The sequence below is a fragment of the Carassius auratus genome, chromosome 3 (assembly GCF_003368295.1).
Source record: "Carassius auratus strain Wakin chromosome 3, ASM336829v1, whole genome shotgun sequence".
Classification (NCBI taxonomy): domain Eukaryota; kingdom Metazoa; phylum Chordata; class Actinopteri; order Cypriniformes; family Cyprinidae; genus Carassius; species Carassius auratus.
The window spans coordinates 17,794,688-17,816,868 of NC_039245.1; the positions used below are offsets into that span (position 1 = coordinate 17,794,688).

General features: G+C 38.7%; 2 protein-coding genes across 2 annotated transcripts; both read right to left on the reverse strand.

Moving 5' to 3' along the window:
* Nucleotides 1–1,092: 1,092 nt before the first annotated feature.
* Nucleotides 1,093–2,952, reverse strand: LOC113049063 (mRNA decay activator protein ZFP36L2-like). The gene is made up of 2 exons (XM_026211098.1): nt 2,746–2,952; nt 1,093–2,410 (listed from the first exon to the last, which is right to left on the reverse strand). The coding sequence occupies exons 1-2, from the start codon at nt 2,752–2,754 to the stop codon at nt 1,466–1,468; spliced, it is 954 nt and encodes a 317-aa protein (XP_026066883.1). The 5' UTR covers nt 2,755–2,952; the 3' UTR covers nt 1,093–1,465.
* A 1,253-nt stretch (nt 2,953–4,205) lies between these two features.
* On the reverse strand, nt 4,206–21,991 carry LOC113049054 (metastasis-associated protein MTA2-like). The gene is made up of 18 exons (XM_026211087.1): nt 21,530–21,991; nt 15,943–16,010; nt 14,911–15,004; nt 12,294–12,411; nt 11,268–11,331; nt 10,353–10,470; nt 9,970–10,063; nt 9,783–9,882; nt 9,476–9,664; nt 9,302–9,376; nt 9,137–9,195; nt 7,584–7,684; nt 7,354–7,493; nt 6,922–7,150; nt 6,689–6,778; nt 6,350–6,468; nt 6,136–6,278; nt 4,206–6,058 (listed from the first exon to the last, which is right to left on the reverse strand). The coding sequence occupies exons 1-18, from the start codon at nt 21,555–21,557 to the stop codon at nt 5,905–5,907; spliced, it is 1,983 nt and encodes a 660-aa protein (XP_026066872.1). The 5' UTR covers nt 21,558–21,991; the 3' UTR covers nt 4,206–5,904.
* Nucleotides 21,992–22,181: the final 190 nt, after the last annotated feature.

Sequence of the window (22,181 nt, forward strand, 5' to 3'; positions counted from 1 at the left end):
GGCAATATGACCACTGGGAGGAGCCAGAGGAGCTTGATTTTTTTCACAGATTATCTGTCTCATATTCTACTGTCAGGACATAATGACAGGTTTAATAAATATGTAAAAAATATTTTTTTACAAAAGTTCCCTACAGCACCTTTAAGACACAGACAAGTACAGCAGCATGTGATGCATGTAAATGTAAGTCGTATTGCTTCTATGTGTTGCTTCTCTGAGGTGGTAGCACACATCCTCGGCCAGCAGAGCTGACACCTCCTCGCTGAGCTCCCCTCCGGTGCTCTCGGACATTAGTTTGATGGATTCCCGCGGCACCTAGGCGAAGCGCCGTCCCTCCCGCTCTGTCATCTTTAGTGAGACCACTAAATAAAGATGCTGTAAATTACATTAAAGATGTAGAACTACAGCGGCTAGGCTGCGCGTCATCAGACTTTTTTCAATTCTCCTCGCTATGTACTTATATTAGTACAAGCAGCTAAGCTCTTCAGACTGTTTATACAACACACTGGGGAACTTGTGGGAAGCGCATGATTGGCTATGAGCTCCGCGCATGTATCCAATAATATACGTGCTGGCGACAGGTATATGGATTCGTTTTAGCGATTCGAATCGGTTCACCAAGTAAATTTTTTAGTTTACTTTCAGTAAAAAAAAAAAAAAAAAAAAAAAAGACATTTAAGGAAATAAAAAGTTGATCCGATATCAGAATTATTTAACTCGACCACAGGGGTCTCCAAACTCGGGCCTGTAGTTTTCTAACTTGCATCAACATATTTTCCTGGCTGTTTGATATGCCTGCCAATATTTTTTACAATATTTTAAAGGTGACTGTAATATATTTACAGCATTTCCACTGTATAAAAGGATCTTGTTCAAAATAACCGGAGTGAATCAATTTATAAAGAAAAAAAGCTCCCTCACTCCTGACTGAAAACAAGACTACATCCAAGAGAGAATTGGACCTCCCCCCCACCCCCCAGTAGCACACCTTGGACTTCATAGAAACTCACGTCAAAAACTGCAGTTTAGACGAAGTCTTCAAAAATGCTCAGTCACCACTAGTGTGTCATGAAAGACAAACCACACAGCAAATCCTTTTAGGAGGTTTTATTGAGATCCATGGATGCTGATGTTTCCAAAATAATTTAAAGGTCATGGAGTTTAAAAATCCTTAAATTAGAAACAAGCATAGTGAAATAAGTCTCACACACACACAACAGTAAAATAAAGTCTAAATTTTACACTTCCAGGGGCTTCATTCAGTCCGTCAAAAATAAGTGGCCTCAGAAGTACATGACAGACTTGAAGAAATAAAAAGCAAACGTTTAAGAATCGGTCTCAAAAGGCGGTTTAAAAACGAGTAGCAAAGGGACACTGTACACAACTAAAAAACAAAATAAAAACAAGGTTAAATATGAATTCAGTCACAGATAAAGCTTTATCATTTAGGATCATGCCACAGACTTCATGGCAACCGTGGCTTGTCCAGAGTGTCTTGAGGACCAGCATTGGCAGCATACTCCAACTGCTGGAGCCGAAGGGCGAGAGGGAGCAGCAGATCATTCAGATGTTGACTGCTGAAGGTGAAAGCATTGTTGGCCACTTCCACCGATGGTGGAGTGACTGGACCAGAGCCATCAGGGTACACCGGCGAAGCCAACGCAGATGGAGGGGATGAGGATGGAGGAGATGGTGAAGAGCACATGTCGGAGGCAGGTGAAAGAGATCCCCCATTGGTCATCTGATGAGGCCAGGATGTGTGGTTGGAGTGAAGACCTTTGATAGCGTTCGGAAGCCCATGTTGGAATCGACAACGGGTGCCATACAGACAGAAACCAAATGAGCTGAAGGTGCGACAGAGGGCACCTCGAGGCTTCCACTCATGGGATTGTGATGGAGGCTGCCAGGTTCGCTCCTCCTCTCCACCATCTGATTCGGAGCCACCCTCAACATGCAGGAAGTGGCATCTGGTACCAAAGGGGCAAACCCCAAATGCACGATAGGTACGGCAAGGCACATTCTTGCGACGGGGACGGGTGGGCCTCTGCTCTTTAAGGCTGTGCACAAAGAGACAACGAGTGCCATAAATGCAGTAGCCAGCGGTGTGGTAGGTACGACACAGCTCGGTTTTGTACTTGGGATGACGGGAGGGTACATGGAGATCATGGAGGCCGTGGGCAAACTGGCAGCGTTCAGCATACTTGCAGGTACCAGTCTCAGCATAGCGGCTGCACAGTTCGGTCTTATAGCGGGTGGAGCAGAGCCAGGGCGTCATTGGGGGCGATGGCGACTCAACTAGGGGAAGCAAGGCCTCGGCAAGAGACAAGCTCCCACCGCCTAAACCCTCCTCCGGGAAGAAGGCCTCATTCTGGCTTTGAGTGGGGAACAGAAACAGGTCATCCTGACTGGTCTGGAAAATAAGGGTAAAAATAGCTTTTTAGGACATACACACAAAAAAAACCCCACCACAACACTTGCCCATTGCATAGATAATTAATGCAGGTTACCATAGCCTAAAATTATTAAATAGGAAATATCATAACCAGCCAACCATAGGAAACATAGTCCAACATAGGTTTACTAGAAAGCATAGAAGATTTTTTTTGTAGTTTTCTAGTAGTAGTTGACATTCCAGTGATCCAAGTAAGAGTTACTCCGTGCTTTCGAGACGCTTTAACTAAGAATTCGATATGGAATGTCGAGACAGATGGTGTCAATAAAAACGCGAAGACAATAACAGCTTACCTCAAACATCACTGTGGTTTTAAGTTGCTTTACAAAACTCAACGGCACCCAACAAAACGGGGTATCTTGGAGTTTAAAAAACGACTTTAAAGCAACAAAAACACCCAAACACTTGGCTCCGTTGCACTATCCCAGATGAAAGACGCAGACTACACCCTGTGCCTGGCAAGTCCACCGTACCGACTACTGTTCGCCCTGTTGTTTTAAAGCAGACCCGGATTCCTTTTCCGCGTTCCCTTTAAAATATGAATCAGCTGTGAAGCGTGAACGTTCGAATCAGCCAATCGGGTCTGCCGTCGTTGACCGGCAATTCAATTTGGAAGTAGTCTGAAGTGATGATGCGTTCGTCTGCTGTGGGTGTTTTGAATTTGATCAAATTGGGATATTGCCGCTGCCTTGCAGAATCTACTGCAATAAACATTTGAAAAGTATCTTGTTAACCGACTTCAAAGAGCGAACTCCGAATATACACACAGGCCCATCCTGTATCAATTACCGCGTCACACCTCGAGCTGATAATTGAGCGCTTGTCTGTGAAGTGCAGATCGAGTCTTTATTTTATGGTTATTGTGAGGCCTGAGATGAGATGAGGTTATTCTTTTCCAGCAAACAATATGGACTATTACAATCTTACTTTTTGCCACTGAAATAACTTTGAAAAGAAACAACCAAACCTTGACAGCAGATATGTCAAACTAGTTTACTAGCTATATTAAAAATTAATATAATTTTTGGAATGTGACCGTTTCAACTGATTGGACGAGTCTGTGGCCTTAAATCATATATAAATCAATAATAAACAACTTTTGAAGAAAGATCTAAGTTTATTAAATTAGCAAAGCAACGTTGATAGGATAGTTCACCCCAAAGAGAAAAAAAACCCCAATCTCATCGTTTCCTTAGCCTTAAGTTGTTCTAAACTTGAGTTTTCTATGTGTTCAGCTGGTCATAAAAGACAGAACATAGTATGGAGAGAAAATACTAGGGAAATGAATGGGGACCAGAAACTGTTTGGTTACCCACATTCTTCAAAACATCTTATTTCGTGTTCAACCAAAGAAAGAGAAAACTCATACAGGCTTATTTCATTTTTTGGGTGAATATTTCTTTAATTGGCTTTCCTTGGCGAAACTCAGTCTTTTTGACAAGTTTGGGTCTTTACAATTACATTTTTCACAAATGAAAACGAGGCAATAGAAATAATTGTTTAAAGGTTTTATATCACGTTTAATTCACTGCACATTCTTGTCACAGACATGTTTTTGGAAATAAGCATTTTCAATATTACATCAGTTAAATCATCTAAAGTTACACAACTGTACAAACCAACTGGACGTTCACACTTTACAGCCTCGTTTTCATTCACGAAAAAAAGGTGTTTACCATGAATAAGGTCCACTGCAAGTGCAAATAAATCAGTACCAATGTAACAGCTCTAAAAACACATGAAACATTGCCTATTTAGGACCACAAACAAAAAATCTTTATTTTCTTATCACAAGATACATTAAAGGATACAGAGACACTGGAATATTAAAAACTAAATTTGAGTTTTGAGTTGAAAGAAATTTCTCATTGATATACAAAACTGAAATCCTGCACATCCTTGAATCAAACCCTAAAATCATCCAGTCTTCCCTACCCCAAACTCTATGCAATAATGGAGATCAATGTTAAGATTATTATTTTTTTATTTTCCCCAAACATTTTGGGGTCACAAAACCCCTTCCTAAAAAAACGGGTGACATTTAAAAGGGGAAATGTTAACATATATTTGTGTCTTTAATGTGCAGTGCACGCTCCTTTTAAGAAACATTACAAAACCCCTAATCGGGAACAATGTACAATGAAATTTTGTGTCGACTAATCTCAACAAGCCAAGAAATCTGTCAAAAAAAGACCAACCGTTCAGCTCAAAAAAAGAAAAAAAGCTTAATCATAAGGTGAAAATATGTATCAATATCAGCCTATAGTTGAGCCATGTCTAGGAAAACTCCAAAACATTTTTCATCTCACTGGATCCAGTTAAAAAAAAAAAAAAAAAAAAAAAAAACACTTGATTGGGAAATATGGATCAATATCAGCCTATAGTAGAGTCTTTACTAGAAAAACTCAAACATTTTCCCTCTCTCATTATCTACAATTGCTAACAGCTTCCCAGTAGCCCACAGGACCTTTAGAACACGAATGCAAGGGCATCGACTTGTTTAAAAACATAAAAACAAACTTTTATGGCTTTGTTCATGATATATATGGAAAGGCTTGATTATCGAGGTACAAAACAGGCCAACTGATTGCGACATCCAACCACCTCAAACCAAGATTTGCCTTACATTCATGAACACCTTCAATCACTTTACTACAACCAGAAGCCTTCCTAAATAGTCAAAAAATATGTTTTCATACTAAGACCTTAAAATATCACTGACTGGAGTAGCTACACTGCAGGATCCATGATCACAAAAAAAAAAAATCAATATTGAGTCTGAGAAACTTGCTATCAGTAAACCAACTCAACTGCAGATCCGCTGTATTATGAACAATACTTTTGCTGCAACGCATTCCATGATTCCATCTTTCCACAATTCAGCTAGACCTGAAAGACTAGAACCATGAGTACTGCCTGAAATAAAAGGAACAGCGCAATCATTTGTCTATAAAGCATTTAAAAGGGTGGCATATGTTTTTAACATATGCGACCTAAGAAATTAAGAAAATGATGGTAAAAAGACCATGTACTCCCCTCACACATTTAAATCCCAATTTCCATCCACACAAGAATCAAACTCTTGAAAAATGCTGTTAATATTTATACAAATATCGACAGAACTGGAGAAAAATAAAATGTGCTTCTCCACAATCTTAGAATGAACATAATTTGCTTTTAAATTACACAGTTAAAAGGATTTGCATTTAAAAAAAGCATTGGGCCAGCAGGGCACCAGAACCCTTAAACCATAACACTGGGAGTAAAACACTATGAAGTGTGCTGTATGCTGGTGTACGAGTATGCGCTTTATCATATTCCCGAGCACGTGAGCATGGTGTGCGTATGGGATCTGGGGAGGACAACAGAAGAAGAAGAGGAATAAAGAAGAACAGCTGACGATGGCAGGCTTAACATGCTCTGGCAATGGATGTGGTCTACTGGAATATTGCTCAGTCCTCCAACACGATTGGCTCGCTGGTGCTGGAGGGTATGATGGGTACAGGAAGCGGCCGGGGCGGCACAGGAAGTTTGATTCTGACCGAGAGGTGTGGTTTTCTGGCCGCCCGCCTCATCTCTGACTGAGTGAGGTGTTTCCTTAGGGCTCTGTTAACCACATACACATAGAATTAGTCTCAGGGAAAGAGCAAAAACATGTCAATCAAGATGTTTTAGAAACAAACCTGGTGTCTTTCGTAGCCACAAACACGACTGGATTCGGAGCATCTCCTTGACTGACCTTCTGTCTCTTAATGACTGACTGGGTGGCTGCTCTCATTCCCAATGCGAACGGTCTTCCATTGGTGGACAAGGAATGACTTCCAGCCTGCAGCCAATGAGAGAGCTTAGATCTATGTACGTTATTTTATCTACCTCATCTTTGTATGTAATACTCACATTTTCGAATGGCCTTTTGCCCAGTAGAGCAGATGTGCTCCGAGGCTGGTTAACCTGGTTACGGTTGATAGGGGTTGGAGCACCCCGAGGGGCTTTGAGTTTCAAAGGAGCTTGAAGAGCTGAAGAATAAAACAAGCACAATTACTCGAAATATTCAAATCTAAAAAGTCAAATGATCAGTTTTTTCAAATATTTCTCCTGTGTATTTTGAGGAAGTATTGTGCCAAACAATTGAATTCACTTTTATATCTCATTTTCCCCACCCTTAAAAGTGATTCGTGTTATATTTCAGATGTTAAAATAATGAATTTTGGATTTGATTGAATACTGAAGCCATACCCAATTCTTTAACTATATTGATGAGGGACGGACGAGGAATAAGGCGGTTCTTCATAGCACCCTTTGCTGCTTTAGGAAGTCTTATCATACCTAAAACAGAAGGGAAAAAAAAGCAGTCAAAAAAGACTATCGAGATAAAATTCAAACAGGTTTATGCTACTGCATAGAAAACTGAGGGAAAAAGAAAGAAAAAAAACAACAACAAGTTTTTATGGTTGTAACCGACTACTCACACTCTGCTTTTACAGCATTGGCGTTAATGGAAGCGTAGGGGCGGCGGGCTGCTCGGTGGGACTGCAGGATGTCCTGACACACCCGACGGGCAATTCGAGTGAGTTTAGTGGTCTGCAGGATGAAGGTCTGACGATTTTTAGCCAGAAGTTTAGCTCTTCCTGCGTTGCTGGTAAACGGAGACATGCCCTGTACCTCCTGGCGGGTCATGTGACCACGTGGAGCTGCATCCTATTGGAAAGATATATGTTCATTAATCAATTTGCCAATTTTCTATCTCCATCTAGCTTAAAAACATGTCCGTTTAAAATGACTGACCTGAATAATTTAGCCACCAAGATGATTAAAGAAACCAACTAGATTTCTCACCGTTGATTTTTGTATGCATTTAACCTTAATATTTTAAAACATCAAAAAAGACACGGTTAACATACTGAGCCAGTTCTTGTGGCGCCCTCTAGTTGAGTAGGGGTCTTAAGACCACCATACTTTTTCCAGTAAATCCAACAGGATGCACACAGGCGGCACTGCATGTTGGGAGGACCCCATGCGTACCACTGCTGGGACTGAGCAGCTGGAAGAGTAGCAAGTCAGACTCATCAATACATTCGTTGGAACGCAAAGGAATAATTGAGCTTAAATCTAAACACTTGAATTCACTCACTGTGGCAGCTTTCACAACTGAGACCTTTCTGGTAGCCAGTGGCACCATTCATGCCAGGTTTACTTCCAGGTGCACTGATCTGGTTTGGGTTGGGTTTGGTGCTGAGGGAGAGAATTAAATTTAGATTCTCCAACAGCAGAAAATAAATAAATAAATAATAATCTTCACCTAAAATAAAATGAATACATACAACAGAATATTTAAGCAAATGGCTACTTTTTATTCTGTGCTAATTTTGAGCTCATTAATAGTTTGACACTACTATTGAAAAATTAAGCTAAACAGCTGAATAAATAAGCTTTCCATTGATGTATGCTTTATTAGGATCTGACAATATTTGGCCGAGATACAACTATTTAAAAATCTGGAATATGAAGGTGCAAAAAATAAAATACAAACGCTTTTGAAGTTCTCCAGAGGAATTCTTAGCAATGCATAATTACATGTTGATATTCCTGTGGTATACCTGTGGCTCAGTGGTAGAGCATTGTGTTAGGTGCTCAAAAGGTTGTGGGTTCTATTCTCAGGGAACACACATACGGATTAAAAAAAAAAATTGTATAGCCTGAATGCGCTGTAAGTCGCTTTAGATAAAAGCGTCTGCTAAAATGAATTGATATTTACGGTAATAAATTTACAAAATGTACAAAATATCTTCATGGAACATGATCTTTACTTAATATCCTAATGATTTTTGGCTTAAAAGAAAAATGTTTAATTTTGACCCATACAATGTTTTTTTTTGACTATTGGCAAAAATCACCCCAGTGACTTAAGACATATATAAATGTACAAATATTGTATGCTTACATGTTTTATACTGTTTATAGGTCTACACCGCACATTCACACGTATATATGCACACACTACATTAATACTTTTGTAATTGTGTAACTTTTGTATTAAGTACTTGTGTTTTTGTCCTCAAATTTATGTCCAGGCTGCCAGAAGAATCTCAGAGTAAGAATTTCATGTATAGTGTAATATAGTGTTTCCTGCACATATAACAAAACCCTTGAATCCTGATTCCTGAAAACAAAATCATCATAGGCTCGACAAAAATATTAAGCAGCTGTTTTCAAGATGATTGAGAAGATATGTTTCTTCCACGTCAAATCAGCATATTATAGCGATTTCTGAAGGATTATGTGATACTGAATACACTGGAGCTGAATTCCATCAAAGGAAAAAAATACATTTTGAAATATATATTTAAAAAAGATTTTAAATTGTGATGATATTTCACTACATAAGTATTTAAAAAATATGTTCATTACATAAAATTTTTTATATTTATAATTTAATTTATTAATGATCAAATAAGCCGTGGTGAGCACAAGACACTTCTTTCAAAAACATTAAATCTTTTGAAACCCAAACTTTTTAAAACAGTAATCCATTTAAAAATTAACTTTAAGCCTTTATTTTTATTAAAATATTGTTATTTATATTAGGAAACTAAACACTAAAGGGGCACCAACTTTGGCATAAATTTGGAAAATGACACTAAATTTACACACACACAAAAAAGTGCAGTGACCTTAAATACTCACTAGGTGGGGATGTACACCTGCTTCAGCTTGCTGTCAGCCTCTGCTGCCTTTAGTCTTTTCTGATGACAAAAACATGGTTTAAATAACATTTAACACAACGAATGCATGCATAAATGTTAAAATCAGATTTATTTTGTTAAAAAAACAAACAAAAAAAGCTTATACCTGCTGGATGTAACGATCAGTAGTCTTCCACATGTAGTAGAACTGGACCACACTAGCCAATGACTTCCAGGGCAACTGTGGCACAACAAATAAATGTTCATTTAAATCTTGAGCTTTTCCAAATATTGCAGTGCGTATGAGAGCAAATGCTCAAGTATAGTGTCTTAAACTCACAAAGTCTTGGCGAATGTCATTGAAGTCTTTGCCGTATTTCTCCAGAGCCTCCTCGAACAGCATGGCCTCTGAGGCGCTCCACTCTTCCATCTCATCCCTGCACAGCACCGGGCCACCCTGAGGCACCAGCGTCGACATGGCCTGGGCGAGATCATAGCCGTTCTTCTGCAGGGTGTCCATGGCGTGGAACTATAGACAGAGGGGACAGTGTGAGTATCAGATGTGCATGCAAACTGAGGGAAGTGAATGAAATGCTCTTGTGAGTAGCTGAGGAAGAGAGAGTGATTGGATGCTTCAGTTCTCTCACCAGTGTAATGTCTCTAGATGCTGCCGCTGCGCTCATGTGGAGACTGGGTTGGCGGATTGAACTGCTGCAGTCTAGTGCACGTGCAAATGTACCAACAGCCCTAAAATACACAATATTTGAATTGATATCGTGCTACTGCGCAATAAAAATGTAAAAATAGAATTTTAACTAACAGTGAAATACTAACCGTGCCACCACCAGGAACTGGTCTATTTGGGGATCCTTCAGCTGGTTGTTAGGATCCCAAACCTTTGTCTCCTGCACTCGACTGTCTGAATCAACTAATAAGGTGGAAAACATTGCATTTACTCACGACTGGTTTTCAATTAGCCTTCAACACCTCTCCCTAAAATGTGTTGTGAAAATATCAACACCAGACCTGAAGTACTGCCGCAATATTGTGATGAGAATCATGTGCGAGTAGGACAAAATGTAAACACTGCAGCTGCTTCAGCATCAGATGTCTGATAATGCCACTACTACAGCTTCATGGAAATCGATGGAGTTTTCAACAACAAAACGACCATGTTTTAGTAACACCAAGGTGTAGAGACATTTAAACCTTCTGACCTTCATCCAGTTTGTCAGGGATATCTGCCTGGTATTTGGATCCCACCCTGATCTCGCCCTGGTCAGCCAGCAGGGTCTTCTGCACCGGGTCAAACACCAGGGAGTAGAAGAAACAGTCCTACAGAACAAACACACATTATAAAACACAAACACTTCACACAGTTGGCCATTTAGTAAAAAGCGTTCACTAAATCTAACAATTTTGTTTGCCTTTGAATCGAAAAAAAAAAAAAGTACTACTACCGTTCAAAGTTTAGGGTCAGTCAGCTTTTTGTTTTGTTTTAAACTTTCATTCAGTGCTTATAATGTTACAAAATATTTCAAATTTAAATAAATTGCTTAAATTCATAAAAATTCTGGAAAAAAAAACAAATCATGGTTTTCACAAAAATATAAATTAGCACAACTGTTTTCAACATTGATTATAATAGGAAATGTTTCTAGAGATCATGTGAAACTGAAGACTCGAGTAATAAGTGCGTAAAAATTATGATTTGCCATCACAGGAATAAATTACATCTTAAAATGTGCTAAAATAGACAAGTTACTTTAAATTATAATAATAGTTTTTTTTTTACTGTATTTTTGATCAAATTACTTTGGTTCGCATAAGAGACTTCTTTCAAAAATATTTTTACATTTTTAAATCCATTGCAACAAATCAAAATCAACCTTGACAAATCAATTGTATCTTTTTGCATTAGAATCATGTAAATTGGAGGAGAAATTATCTTGAGTCTTCAAAAAAATATTAAAAAAAAATTATAATGTAAGTGGTATATGGTGACAAAATTTCTAACAAATTTCATGAGTCTCACTCATACAGCGTTGTCATATTATGGCCTGTCTTTCAATCATGGCTTTAATGATGGTGGTAGTTGAGCGAGTGTTCTTGTACTGCAGGTTGACTCTTACCTCTCTCTCTAGGTAGCCAGTTAAAACATCAGTCTCATTCAAGAGTGTGACATTGCATTTTCCTCTGTAGAAAAAATGAAAACATGCATAGTATAAATAGGACTTTATCACGACAAACCAAATGCCATATATATATATATATATATATATATATATATATATCTTAGGGTGTTTTCATTTGCGCACCAAAGGCGGACCAAACAAGCGTACCGAGACCTGCTTGAAGAGGTGGTCTCGGTACGCTTTCAAACGAACTCTGGAGCGGTCCTTTCGTGTTGAGAACGTGATCCGACATCGAACAGACCCAATTGCAAAAAGTACTGATCATTTTTGGACTAAACCAGCTGCTGTAATCAGCTGCGCTGTGCATTACGGGATGAGGAAGCGTTTGATGACAGTTTGCACTTTAGCATGGCAGCTCGTGGACAAACTTGGAGTAGTGAGGAGGTGCAGAGCCTCATAGAAATTTGTTCTGATGACAAGGAGCATGAGTTAATAATTAAAGCACGCCTCCACTTAAAGTTACGAGCGGGCCGTTTACAGTGCATTAGAACATTATTTTCAAGCTGCATCCGCGCTTCATTATAGAAATGTATTGTTTGCACATTGTGGTGTATACAAACAATGTAATAAATTATGGCCAGGGACAAAACCAGCCTGCGCAGTCGTCTCTCCATAGCTGTGTTGTCTCAGTGTTGTTTGCTGCCTTTCCCTCTTATGTTGAAATTTTTCCGCACGTAAATTCTGACCAATAGAAAAGCAGTTTAGGAAATACGTCATGGCCAATGAGTGATGTGGACATTGTTATTTGACTGCATTTTGGTTTGTTTCAACTGGTTCGGACCAAAGCAATCACTGTGGTATGAAAAGGAACCAAAAAAGTTGAAAAATGCTACAATGTATAATTGTTTGCCCTTGGTTCGGCCCAAATGAACCGAATTAGAGATGTGAAAGCACCCTTAGTCTGGGCTCTGGTGGAATTGTACGATTCAGTCCAGATATGTTTGTGTCTGTGAGTGTATTTACCGTATATGTGTGGCCGGGAGAGACTCAAACTGTCGAGACAGGAACAGTTCTCTGTGCTTGAGCTGGTGTTTCTGTGGTTCTAACATTGAAGGCTGCTTGGACTCCTCTTCAAAGTCTCCTAAAATGCACACACAAACATATGAGTGTGATTCAAATGGCCTCAATTAATTCTGATCTGAACGAGCTTCCTCTCAGAACAGACACAGACAAAATCTTAACAGCTTACACATCACTAAGTTATTAGTAATGGTTGTGATCGGTTTCAAAATCAATCATATACAAGTAAATTGAACGTCCTTCATGAGATCTGCTGACTCATAAGAGAAGGGAACCATTATTATGCAGGTCCAACTCAAAATAACTCGAACTGGATGATTTCGAAAGCATGACTAAAACACCCAATTAGCAACGCTCTTGGAGAAATTTCTTAAATAGATGCTCATGTGACTTGGCAGGACTTTATCAGCCGATCTGACCGGACTCCACCCCTGCACAGAGGCGAAGGAAACCCTGTCAATAAGAGGGCGGGAAATCAAACCACACCCCTTTCCATTAACCCCTCCTGTCACCCTGGTGGCCCTGCCCCTCCTTTCTCTCCCCTTGGCCAATGAGTCCCTGCCAGCTTTACTCAGAAACCCTGTGCAATAAACCTGAGGCGCCCATCCCCCCATTGAGCAACAACATCCCCCCCATCATGCACAAGTACGCATTAAAAAAAAAAGGCACATGCTCTCTTTCACACATGCACAAGCAGACGAGCACTCAAGACACACGTACGACAAATCCATCATACTTGCACACTCTCAGAGCCAAACACACACACACATACACACACAAAGGCATTCAATAACATTTTAACTCCTTCACAAAGACAGCAGCCAGACAGTGTTAACCTAAAGTTAACCCTTTGAGCACCATTGCCCGGTGGCTCCCATGAAGGCTCTTTTGTTCTGAGAGCACAGGGCGGATGGCAGCTGAGGATAAGCACAGAGGAGCCCATTCAGGGAGGGGGAAGGAGGAAGATGGGCAGAAGGTAGAGAAGGGAGGACGTGATGTAAATGGGAACCCTGATCTTGTGTAACAGGACAGTGTAGGAGCTGTAGAGTGCCACGACAAAGAGGAGGATAGGTTCAGAATTAAACTGGCGGCCAAGTAGACCTTGACCTCTCATGACTGCACAGGATTTAAAAGCTAACTCCTGCCCATGTCAATGCAATACAACCTCCTCAACCCAAACCTGACCCTACTCTGGAATTGTTAGGTATATGCACTGCACTGACGATTACAACAGGTTTATGGTGGTTCATGTGTACAAAATTTACATATAAATGAACCACTACCTCAGATGTAGGTAAGATAAAAAAATCTTTATCAGACATGTGGGATGTTCAAAACTATATATTTTCAAAATCAATTAGTCAGTGGCTTGTCTGAATGACTAATCAGGGGGTCGGTCTCGGAGTAACCCTATCAGGTTAATTTCTCAGTGGGCACTCACATGGGATAACAGCGGGCTTCAGTTTTATTTAAGACATTTCCAGATGTTGAGTTTGTGTGACGCAATGGACAATTATCTGTATGTGTGCAGGGACCAACAACTGTGTGATCGGAATCAAAGCATGCAAGTTCTTTCAATAAGGCAACTGACAGATACTCAACAAATATATAGGGCTAAATACCTGTAGCCTTTTATTCCATAAAACAATCTTCTAAAGACGAAAAAAAGGATTAAACATAATACCCAAAACACTACTTAAACTATGTGATATTAAGTCTGGCAGTAAAAAGTAAAAAATAAAAAAATAATTCTAGTACTTCCAATTTAATGATGCAACTTCTCAGAAAACTTAAATGCATAGCTGAAAAAAAGAGAATAAAAATCTAAATCTGCTGTTGCATTGCATCACTAGCCGACCATCCCTAATTATAATGGATGTGATCTAGATTTGTTGCTCGTTGTGTAGATTGGTGTCCTGCTAAGACCTTCTGTTTTGTACCTGCATAGAAAGCTCCGCAGATTTCTGAAGAATGAAAATTTACACAATTCAAAACACGCACTGCCCTTTTCCTGTTTATTTAGTAAATATTTTGGATAATTAGATTATACTTTCAACCATCAACACAAGTGACTAGAACTACTCCGCTGAGAAATAGCTGATATTTTTAATTAAAGATTATGAGGTCACATGAATAAAAACAAAGTAAAAGAAAAAAAAAAGCCACTTTTGATTTCATGACAACTTCAAATCTGTTTGGCATGATTCCACCGATTTCCCCTCAAATTCAGTGTAGAATATAAATTCTGGGCCTACTAATTGGTCAAATTCATAGAGGAGTAAGGTTATATATTAACAAAAATTCTTGCAGAGACCTGCTTCTACATCCAGACTGAAGACTTCAAATACATAAAATGCAAGGTCATGCAAGTAGTATGCCTTAAGTACACATGGTTTGATCCATTTGGTGCCTTAATTGCTGCTCCCATTGGCTTTCAAAGCTTTAAATCCTAGTTGGTGTTTCACTGCAAATAGTACATCTACATTGTGCCAATATATCTTTATCTTAAATGTGATGTAGAAGTGTGAACTGCTGGAGACTAAAACAGTTGGGTACTCACTTGCATTGCTATCGGCCAGTGTGTTCAGGTTGGCAGAAATATCTCTCCGTCTGAAGAGACAGACCACCTTGGCTTCTACATTTCCATTGGCAGTCTTAGGGAGACATGCAAAGATAAAAAGTGTGAGAAAGACCATTCACAAAAAGATCACACTTATAGTCATTTTCTCTATACAATGTGTGAAGTAAGCACTTTAAGTGCTTTTACTGTCTTCATGTCATGGACTTGATAAAAACCTATAGTTTAAGCATAACTTTTAAAGTAAACTTTCACCAAAAGTGGGACTGAATGATACTGTCTATGGTTTAGCACCAACATTTAAGCTGCCAAGTAAAAAGTTGTGAGCCCTATTAATATCTACAGTCCAACTCATTTTCCAGCACTGAAAATGAACCACTCTATATAGAAATGAAAATCACATCTTGCTCATTAATGCAACACTCTCTGGATTAGAGTTGCGTATTTTCAAGACAACACTGAATTCTGACTATATTGAACACAGACACCACTTCCATAAGTTTAACCATCCTGCTGAGCTTCATAGCCCTTCAAAATGAGGTTACATAAAAGTGTTTTAATCCCTGCTCCAGGAAACAGGCCTGTGTCATTCTCAGCATTATGTAAGTGTCTTACGGCTGGATCTTCAACTCAAACACAGCCCAGCATGCATCGATAGACAACAGCATGATGGATGAGCATTACCAATACACAAGAGAGGGGAGCAGGTGACAGAGACAGTCTGTTCCACTATCATGAGTGACAATGCATTAGTAGAGAGCTGGCATACATGTCAATCATCCATGTTCAGTGGAATGTTTAAAAGTGCACATGCAATTGATGATGTATGATAAATGACTGGTGGACATCAAACGCCCCAACCAATCACAGTCAGACTCTAGGCTGTAAGAACGTTGACATGTATGCTGTCATACTGCTCAAAAATAAGTAAATGCATGAATCAAAAAGAAAGCAAGCACAATATTTTTGATAAAAAATTATGAAAGAATATAACATAACAGGTTCCAACCTCACCTTGTTAAGTTCTTCTATTCGGCGAATCAGATACGGGTTACTGGAGGAGTTTTCAAAATACACATAATCTGTAGTAGACAGAAGAAATCAACTGTAAGTGACAATCATATGTAATATCGCTGAGCTTCATCATTTATTTATATAAAATATATACACAAAATGACAAACCAAATCATGTTTTGTGCCAGTAACTGAAAAAGGTTAGTACCGCAAGGTTAGTGTAGTTCCCTGAATGGATATAAATTTTTTACAGTTGCTAAAGAGAGATTGCATTTATTTGCATTTATAAATTGGTGTATTAAAAGATTAACTTTAATTTTATTGTAGTAATTAAAAAAAATTAAATGGGGGGAAAATTGAGGAATAAGCATGCAAAATTAAATAGACAATAGAGAAATAAATCTGTAATATCAGTCAATAAATTCTACAGTACCAATATAATGCACACACCATACTGAAAATGGCATGAGCAAGGGTATGGACAATACTGAGAGAACATATGATGAGGCACGGTCAACAGTGTGTACACAACACAATCACTCTCTCTTCTGGTCTGGTCAGCTCTGGACATTCTGCTAGGCGTTGATCTTTGATCAGACTAATGCTTACTGTTCTCGCCTCTGCTCAGCCATGTTCTTAAAGTGTGCCACAAGGGACAAATCAAAATGGAGGTCTCTCTCCCAAGTTCATGAGCTTCATCAATCAGAGGCACACTGTGAAGAGAGGCAGGGCCAAATAGATCAATAATTTCCCTGAAGGAGAAACAGGGTTTAGCCATCTGCTCTTCAAGCAGGGATGTGCTGTATTGTTAGCTCATGGCATCTGGTGTTCAGAGACACCTATAAATCCACGGAGGCTTCGGGATTTCGGGAAGTTTCCTGAACAATCCTCCAGATAAACAGAGCCAGTCCCATCTCAAACTCATAATATCAATTCAGCCAACATTGCTGTATTTGGCTTCTCGGGATGCTCAAATAAACCGGAAAGGTTTATAAGAGTTCATACTTTGAGGGAAAAATACCTACAGACGGCTTAATTGTTGCTAAGGCTGGGTTTAAAAAAAAAAAAAAAAAAAAAAAAAAAAACTCCTTTTCAGGTTAATCATGATATTCATTTGAACATTTTAAGATGTTCATGTGGTGAATAGACAGTGCATATGCCTGTTAAAAAACATTTCACTGAATTCTGAGTCAATATTCTATGGATCTCAGCACGACGTGTGAAATATATATATACACACAAATGTAGAATTCATTCCCACGCAATTTTTCCCCCTCATTTTAGCAAACAGTATCCAATTTGCAACAATTCTTCTCCTCTATTTGATTTACTAAGAAAGAGGGAAGAGCAACAATTTAATTAAATGAGGGAAAAATAAATTTATTCATGGCAGCAATTTATTTTTGTCTGTATATAATGCTCCATAATATTGCAAAACAAATGTGCAGTCGTGGCCTAATGGTTAGAGCAGGGGTGGCCAACATCGGTCCTGGAGAGCTGGAGTTTTTCTTCAACCTTGATTAAAACTCACCTGCCTGTAGATTTCTAGTAGACTCAAAATCTTGATCAGCATGTTCAGGTGTGTTTGACCAGGTTGAAGCTGAACTCTGCAGGACTGTGGCTCTCCAGGACCGACACTGGCCACCCCTTGGGTTAGAGAGTTGGACTTGTAACTCAAAGGTCACGGGTTGGAGTCTCGGTACTGGCAGGAAATGTAGGTGGGGGGAGTGAATAACCAGCGCTCTCTTCCACCCTCAATACCACGACTGAGGTAAGACCCTTGAGCAAGGCATGAAACCCCAACTGCTCCCCTGGCACCACAGCAAAAATACTAAACTGCTCTGGGTGTGTGTTCACAGTAGGGCTGCTCTATTATGGCAAGAATAATCATGATTATCTTGGTCAATATTGTAATCTCGATTATTTGTGTGTGTGTGTTCACTACATCTGGCAGTATATAGACATAGCAGGAAGCTCATTTAACAAAAGCAATGTCACCTGATATATACATTTGCCTACATGTATGCAAGCAGAGCAGAACTTTCTTTGTGCATCACCACTAGATAAGTACCCTCTAAGCATCTTTATTAAAGGTCTCAATTAACACCCTGTGATGAACAATGTAAGCTTCACTGAACCAAAACCATCTCAATTGCTGGTTTGAAACACACTCCAATTCTCTCTTGCTGACAAACACTGCAGCTCAAATCTTGCCTTGTTTTAACTTAATGCACCACAAAAGAGAGGTGCTACATTTTGAATCTTCATTACCAATACCCACTTTGCTCCAAAACTCTCTATGTTACAATGCAAGAACAATCTGACGTTACACAATGCCTCATTTACTGGTAGAAACCTTTGTGAGAATTCACTGACAAGGCACATTTCATGTTGCATAATGATACAGCTCTCCTTGCACTTAGCATCTGGATTGTTACAGTAACATTTTTGCTACGGTAAACTATTGAACACGGTGTCATGTTTGCATAGCAGGAGAGAGACTCAAACCAAGAGTTCAGTGAGCACAAGTGACCTAGACAACATGTATTCTAGTGGTCAACCAATGCATCATCTCCAACAAACACATCTAGACAGAGCCTGAGAGTTGACAGGTATATAATAACAATAACAGTTTGATGACTGTATACAAGACAGAAAAAATTGGTTACATTTTATTTTATGATTGCCTTGTCACTGTGTAATTACACCTTTAGTACAGAGTAAAATTAATTAACATGTATTTAACTAAATGGTTAAGATGAGGGTTTGGTTTAGGGTTAGTTGCATGTAATTATGCATAATTTATTATTACTACCGTAAATACATGTACACAAGAACACCGTATAATAAAGTGTTACCAAAATGATTTTACACATTTAAAATGCACTACAAGATTGTTGGTTGGTTGGTGTTTTTATGCCATGCCAGCTCCCTCGGCTGCTTTCATAGTGCATAATAGTATAAAAGAGCAATTTAAAAACCTAAAACATTTTAAAATGGATTCAGGGTTGACTTGTTAAAATTTCTTCTAAAGTGTCCTCACAGTAATATAACTTTACAAGAGAACAAAAGCACACAACACAACTTAAAATATGTTTTAGAGATACAGGACTCTGGCAAGAAGAGCATATCAGATGATCTTCACTTCATATTAAGAACTTGTGTGTGATTCTGGGATGCCCTATTCGACATTGTGTGCATATGATATGATCCCAGCAATATGCTACAAAAGAATGAAAACAGAAACTACTTATTTTCCATTGACAAGGCTGTTGGTAAAGACTTTTATTCCATATTTTGTCGTAGACCATAGTAAAATGGATGTAAAAAATGATGCTTGCTGATTGGATAGAGACAGATCTGAATGCGAGGTAGCAGTCTTTTATAAGAAAGGGGAGGGGTTTAAATGGACTTTGGAGAAGGGTGGTCAGAAGGTCAGGTTATGATATTTTAATAAAACATTTAATTAAATTAAAAATATATATATTTTAATTTATTTATTTAAACATGCTCAGATAAAAAAAAAAAAAAAAAACAATATGCATTTAGTAAAAATATTTTTCAAGCAGATACAGATTATTGGCAGATACCAGGTTTCTCAAAATGGCCAAATATTGACGGATAATCCAGCCTGGACAATGTATCAGTCTAGCACTACTCAGCAGATATTGGCTGAAAGTGATATGTCAGTCTATCCCTCACTAATTCATTCTAGGAAGCTCAATAACAAAAACACACTCTGATCAAATGGGTAAACCGAAAACAGAGAAAAGCGACAGCACTTAGTCACAAAGCTTCAGACCACGGAGTTAAATGTAGGGATGCAAGAGCTTGGGGCCAGAATAGGAGGTCAAGTTCAATGACCTAAACCTGTACCTGCACCTCCCAAAACATTAGCAAGCCACACATTAAAATACATGACAGTGTCTATGAAAACTATGAAAGACCATCATTACATTACAATCCTACACAGCATATTAACCAGCTTCTTAATTGTTTAAAACATTTAAAACAACTGCTGTGAGCAGAGGCAGACTTTGCCTTCCTCTGAACCTAGTCTTGAGTCATAAACTCTAATATATTTTGACAAGCGTGTAATAAGTGAGTTTTTCCTCCAGAACTTCCCATCAAACCCTGCCTGTTCAATCTGCAACTGTGATAATGCAATCAGCTGCATCTGCTAAGGCAACACAGCCTGATTGCTGTGACCTATTTATGGCTGATTCCCGGATTTAAGAAAATAAGAGCACTATAATGTGCATGGTCACCATGTCACGATGCAGTCAATGATGGTAACACACATACAATTTCATCACAATGCACAACGAGGAGCATTTTGCTGACAACAGATGCTCAAACGTGACAGTGTACATTAAAGAGGAAAAAGTCTAATGGGCAAATCTATTTCTATACACTAAAAAACTGAAGTTGGATAAGATGCAACTATGTTATCATATTACATCTGCATGCACAGAATACATTAACTTACAGTTTAAACTTTTTTTTTTTTACTTTAAAATGGCCATGACAAAAATATAATAAAACTCAATTCATTAAACTCAAAATACATTTTTACAAAACCCATATTGTCTGAAAAACAAATTTATGACGTTATTTTAAAATTATTTTTGGCAAAGATTTATATTAAGACAAGAAAAAAACAAATGAATGAATTATTACTTTTTTTTTCTTTTTTTTTATAAAACCTACTCACAATAGACTTGGAATACCTTTCAAAGAGGAGAACACAAAAAATACATTTATAAATAATAATAATAATAAAAATGAAAGTTATTTACATTTATGTAACTAACCAAATTGTACATTTTTATTTTACGTATTTTATTCTTTTTTACTCATGTGTTGCCTTTGCATTTTTGTTGATCTTATTTATTTTTTCGCATATTCTGAACTGTCCAATATTGCTTTATATTTGCTTGTGATTAAATAATAAATAAATAAACTTACCCTGCCACTTACGAACTTTAGTCGTTTTTCTGTTCTGAACCATTCACTGAACTCTAAATCTAGTTTCACCAAGGTCAAAATATGTACATTTCCATAAACCCGTAAAAACAATAATTTGACTTCGTTCTATTTCAAACAGGAGACAAAACCGAAAGTCTTTGCATCCCGTAACTTACTCTGAGGCTCATACACTCCATATAACTCAGCTGTCAAAACTTTGACAGAACAGCTCAGTTCAGACAACGTGCAGTGAAAACTTGAATGAAAGTCGACCAATTGAGTAAAAAGCAACATAAGTGAATAAACCAACGGAGGGGTTCCCTTCTGATTAGCTGATTTACTTGCGGCGGTTAATTACTTTAAGAACCTAAACTAAAAACATCAGAAAGAGTTTGCGACATAACGCAAGTTTTTACACCCATGTGAATTTGAAAGTTAAATACGTGCATAATTAATTAATATCGCGTTAAACCTAATTTAACCGTAACGAAACTAGCCTAGCTCGCTTAGCAACGGGATTCCGCTCATTGTAACTAAGGCGGAAACAGCCGCTCGCGCTAATGCTAATGCTAACCCCCGCGAGCCTGCTGCTAGTGTTAGCCTTGACAATAACACTCACCTCCAACTCGGTACATGTTGGCCGCCATTCTCTCGCTCTCCTAAACAAACTCTATGTTCGCGGATTCTTTTGTTGTGTGGATAAAAATGTGTATCCAAAAGTGCTGCTGGTTCTTGATATCCTCGTGTGTGCTAGCGTACTTCACCCCCCCGTCGCGAGACAAAGCCGGGACCCGGCACGGCGCTGCCGCTCTGGCGGGTAAAAGTTTAAAGTTTCCACTACAATGTTTCTCCGGATGGTAAAACAAAATCGCGTCTTTTTTTCGGCTGCTGCGATAAAACTCCCATCGAAGCCCTTCTCAGACATTCACACTTCACACGAGCCCTTGATAGCCAGCCCGTCTCTCTCTTTCTCTTTCTCTCTCTCTCACTCCACTCTTCCTCCCATCCTCCGCTCCCTGCTTCATCTTCCTCTTCTTCACCTCCGCTCTGTTTCGCACACACACAGACGGGTGCGCGTGCACGCACCCCTTCTCCAACGTCATCTTCGGAAGCTCAAAACGTCACTTAGAATTCGACAAACTCTAAAATTGAACGTCATTGATAATTGTTATCATTATAACCAAGTATGTACATAAATGAGTATGTAAATGCTGAATAATAAAGATATTAAAATAATTTATCATTGTATGTCCTTTTTCTTTTATTTTTAA

Bases quoted from the DNA above. Each gene is read 5' to 3' on its own strand.
- LOC113049054 (XM_026211087.1), bottom strand. From the start codon at position 21,557: ATGGCGGCCAACATGTACCGAGTTGGAG. The intron at 10,064-10,352 runs GTCAGAAGGTTT...CCACCTTATTAG, and splicing joins CCCTGACAAACTGGATGAAG to TTGATTCAGACAGTCGAGTG. The intron at 9,196-9,301 runs GTATAAGCTTTT...TTTTGTCATCAG, and splicing joins CTGATCGTTACATCCAGCAG to AAAAGACTAAAGGCAGCAGA.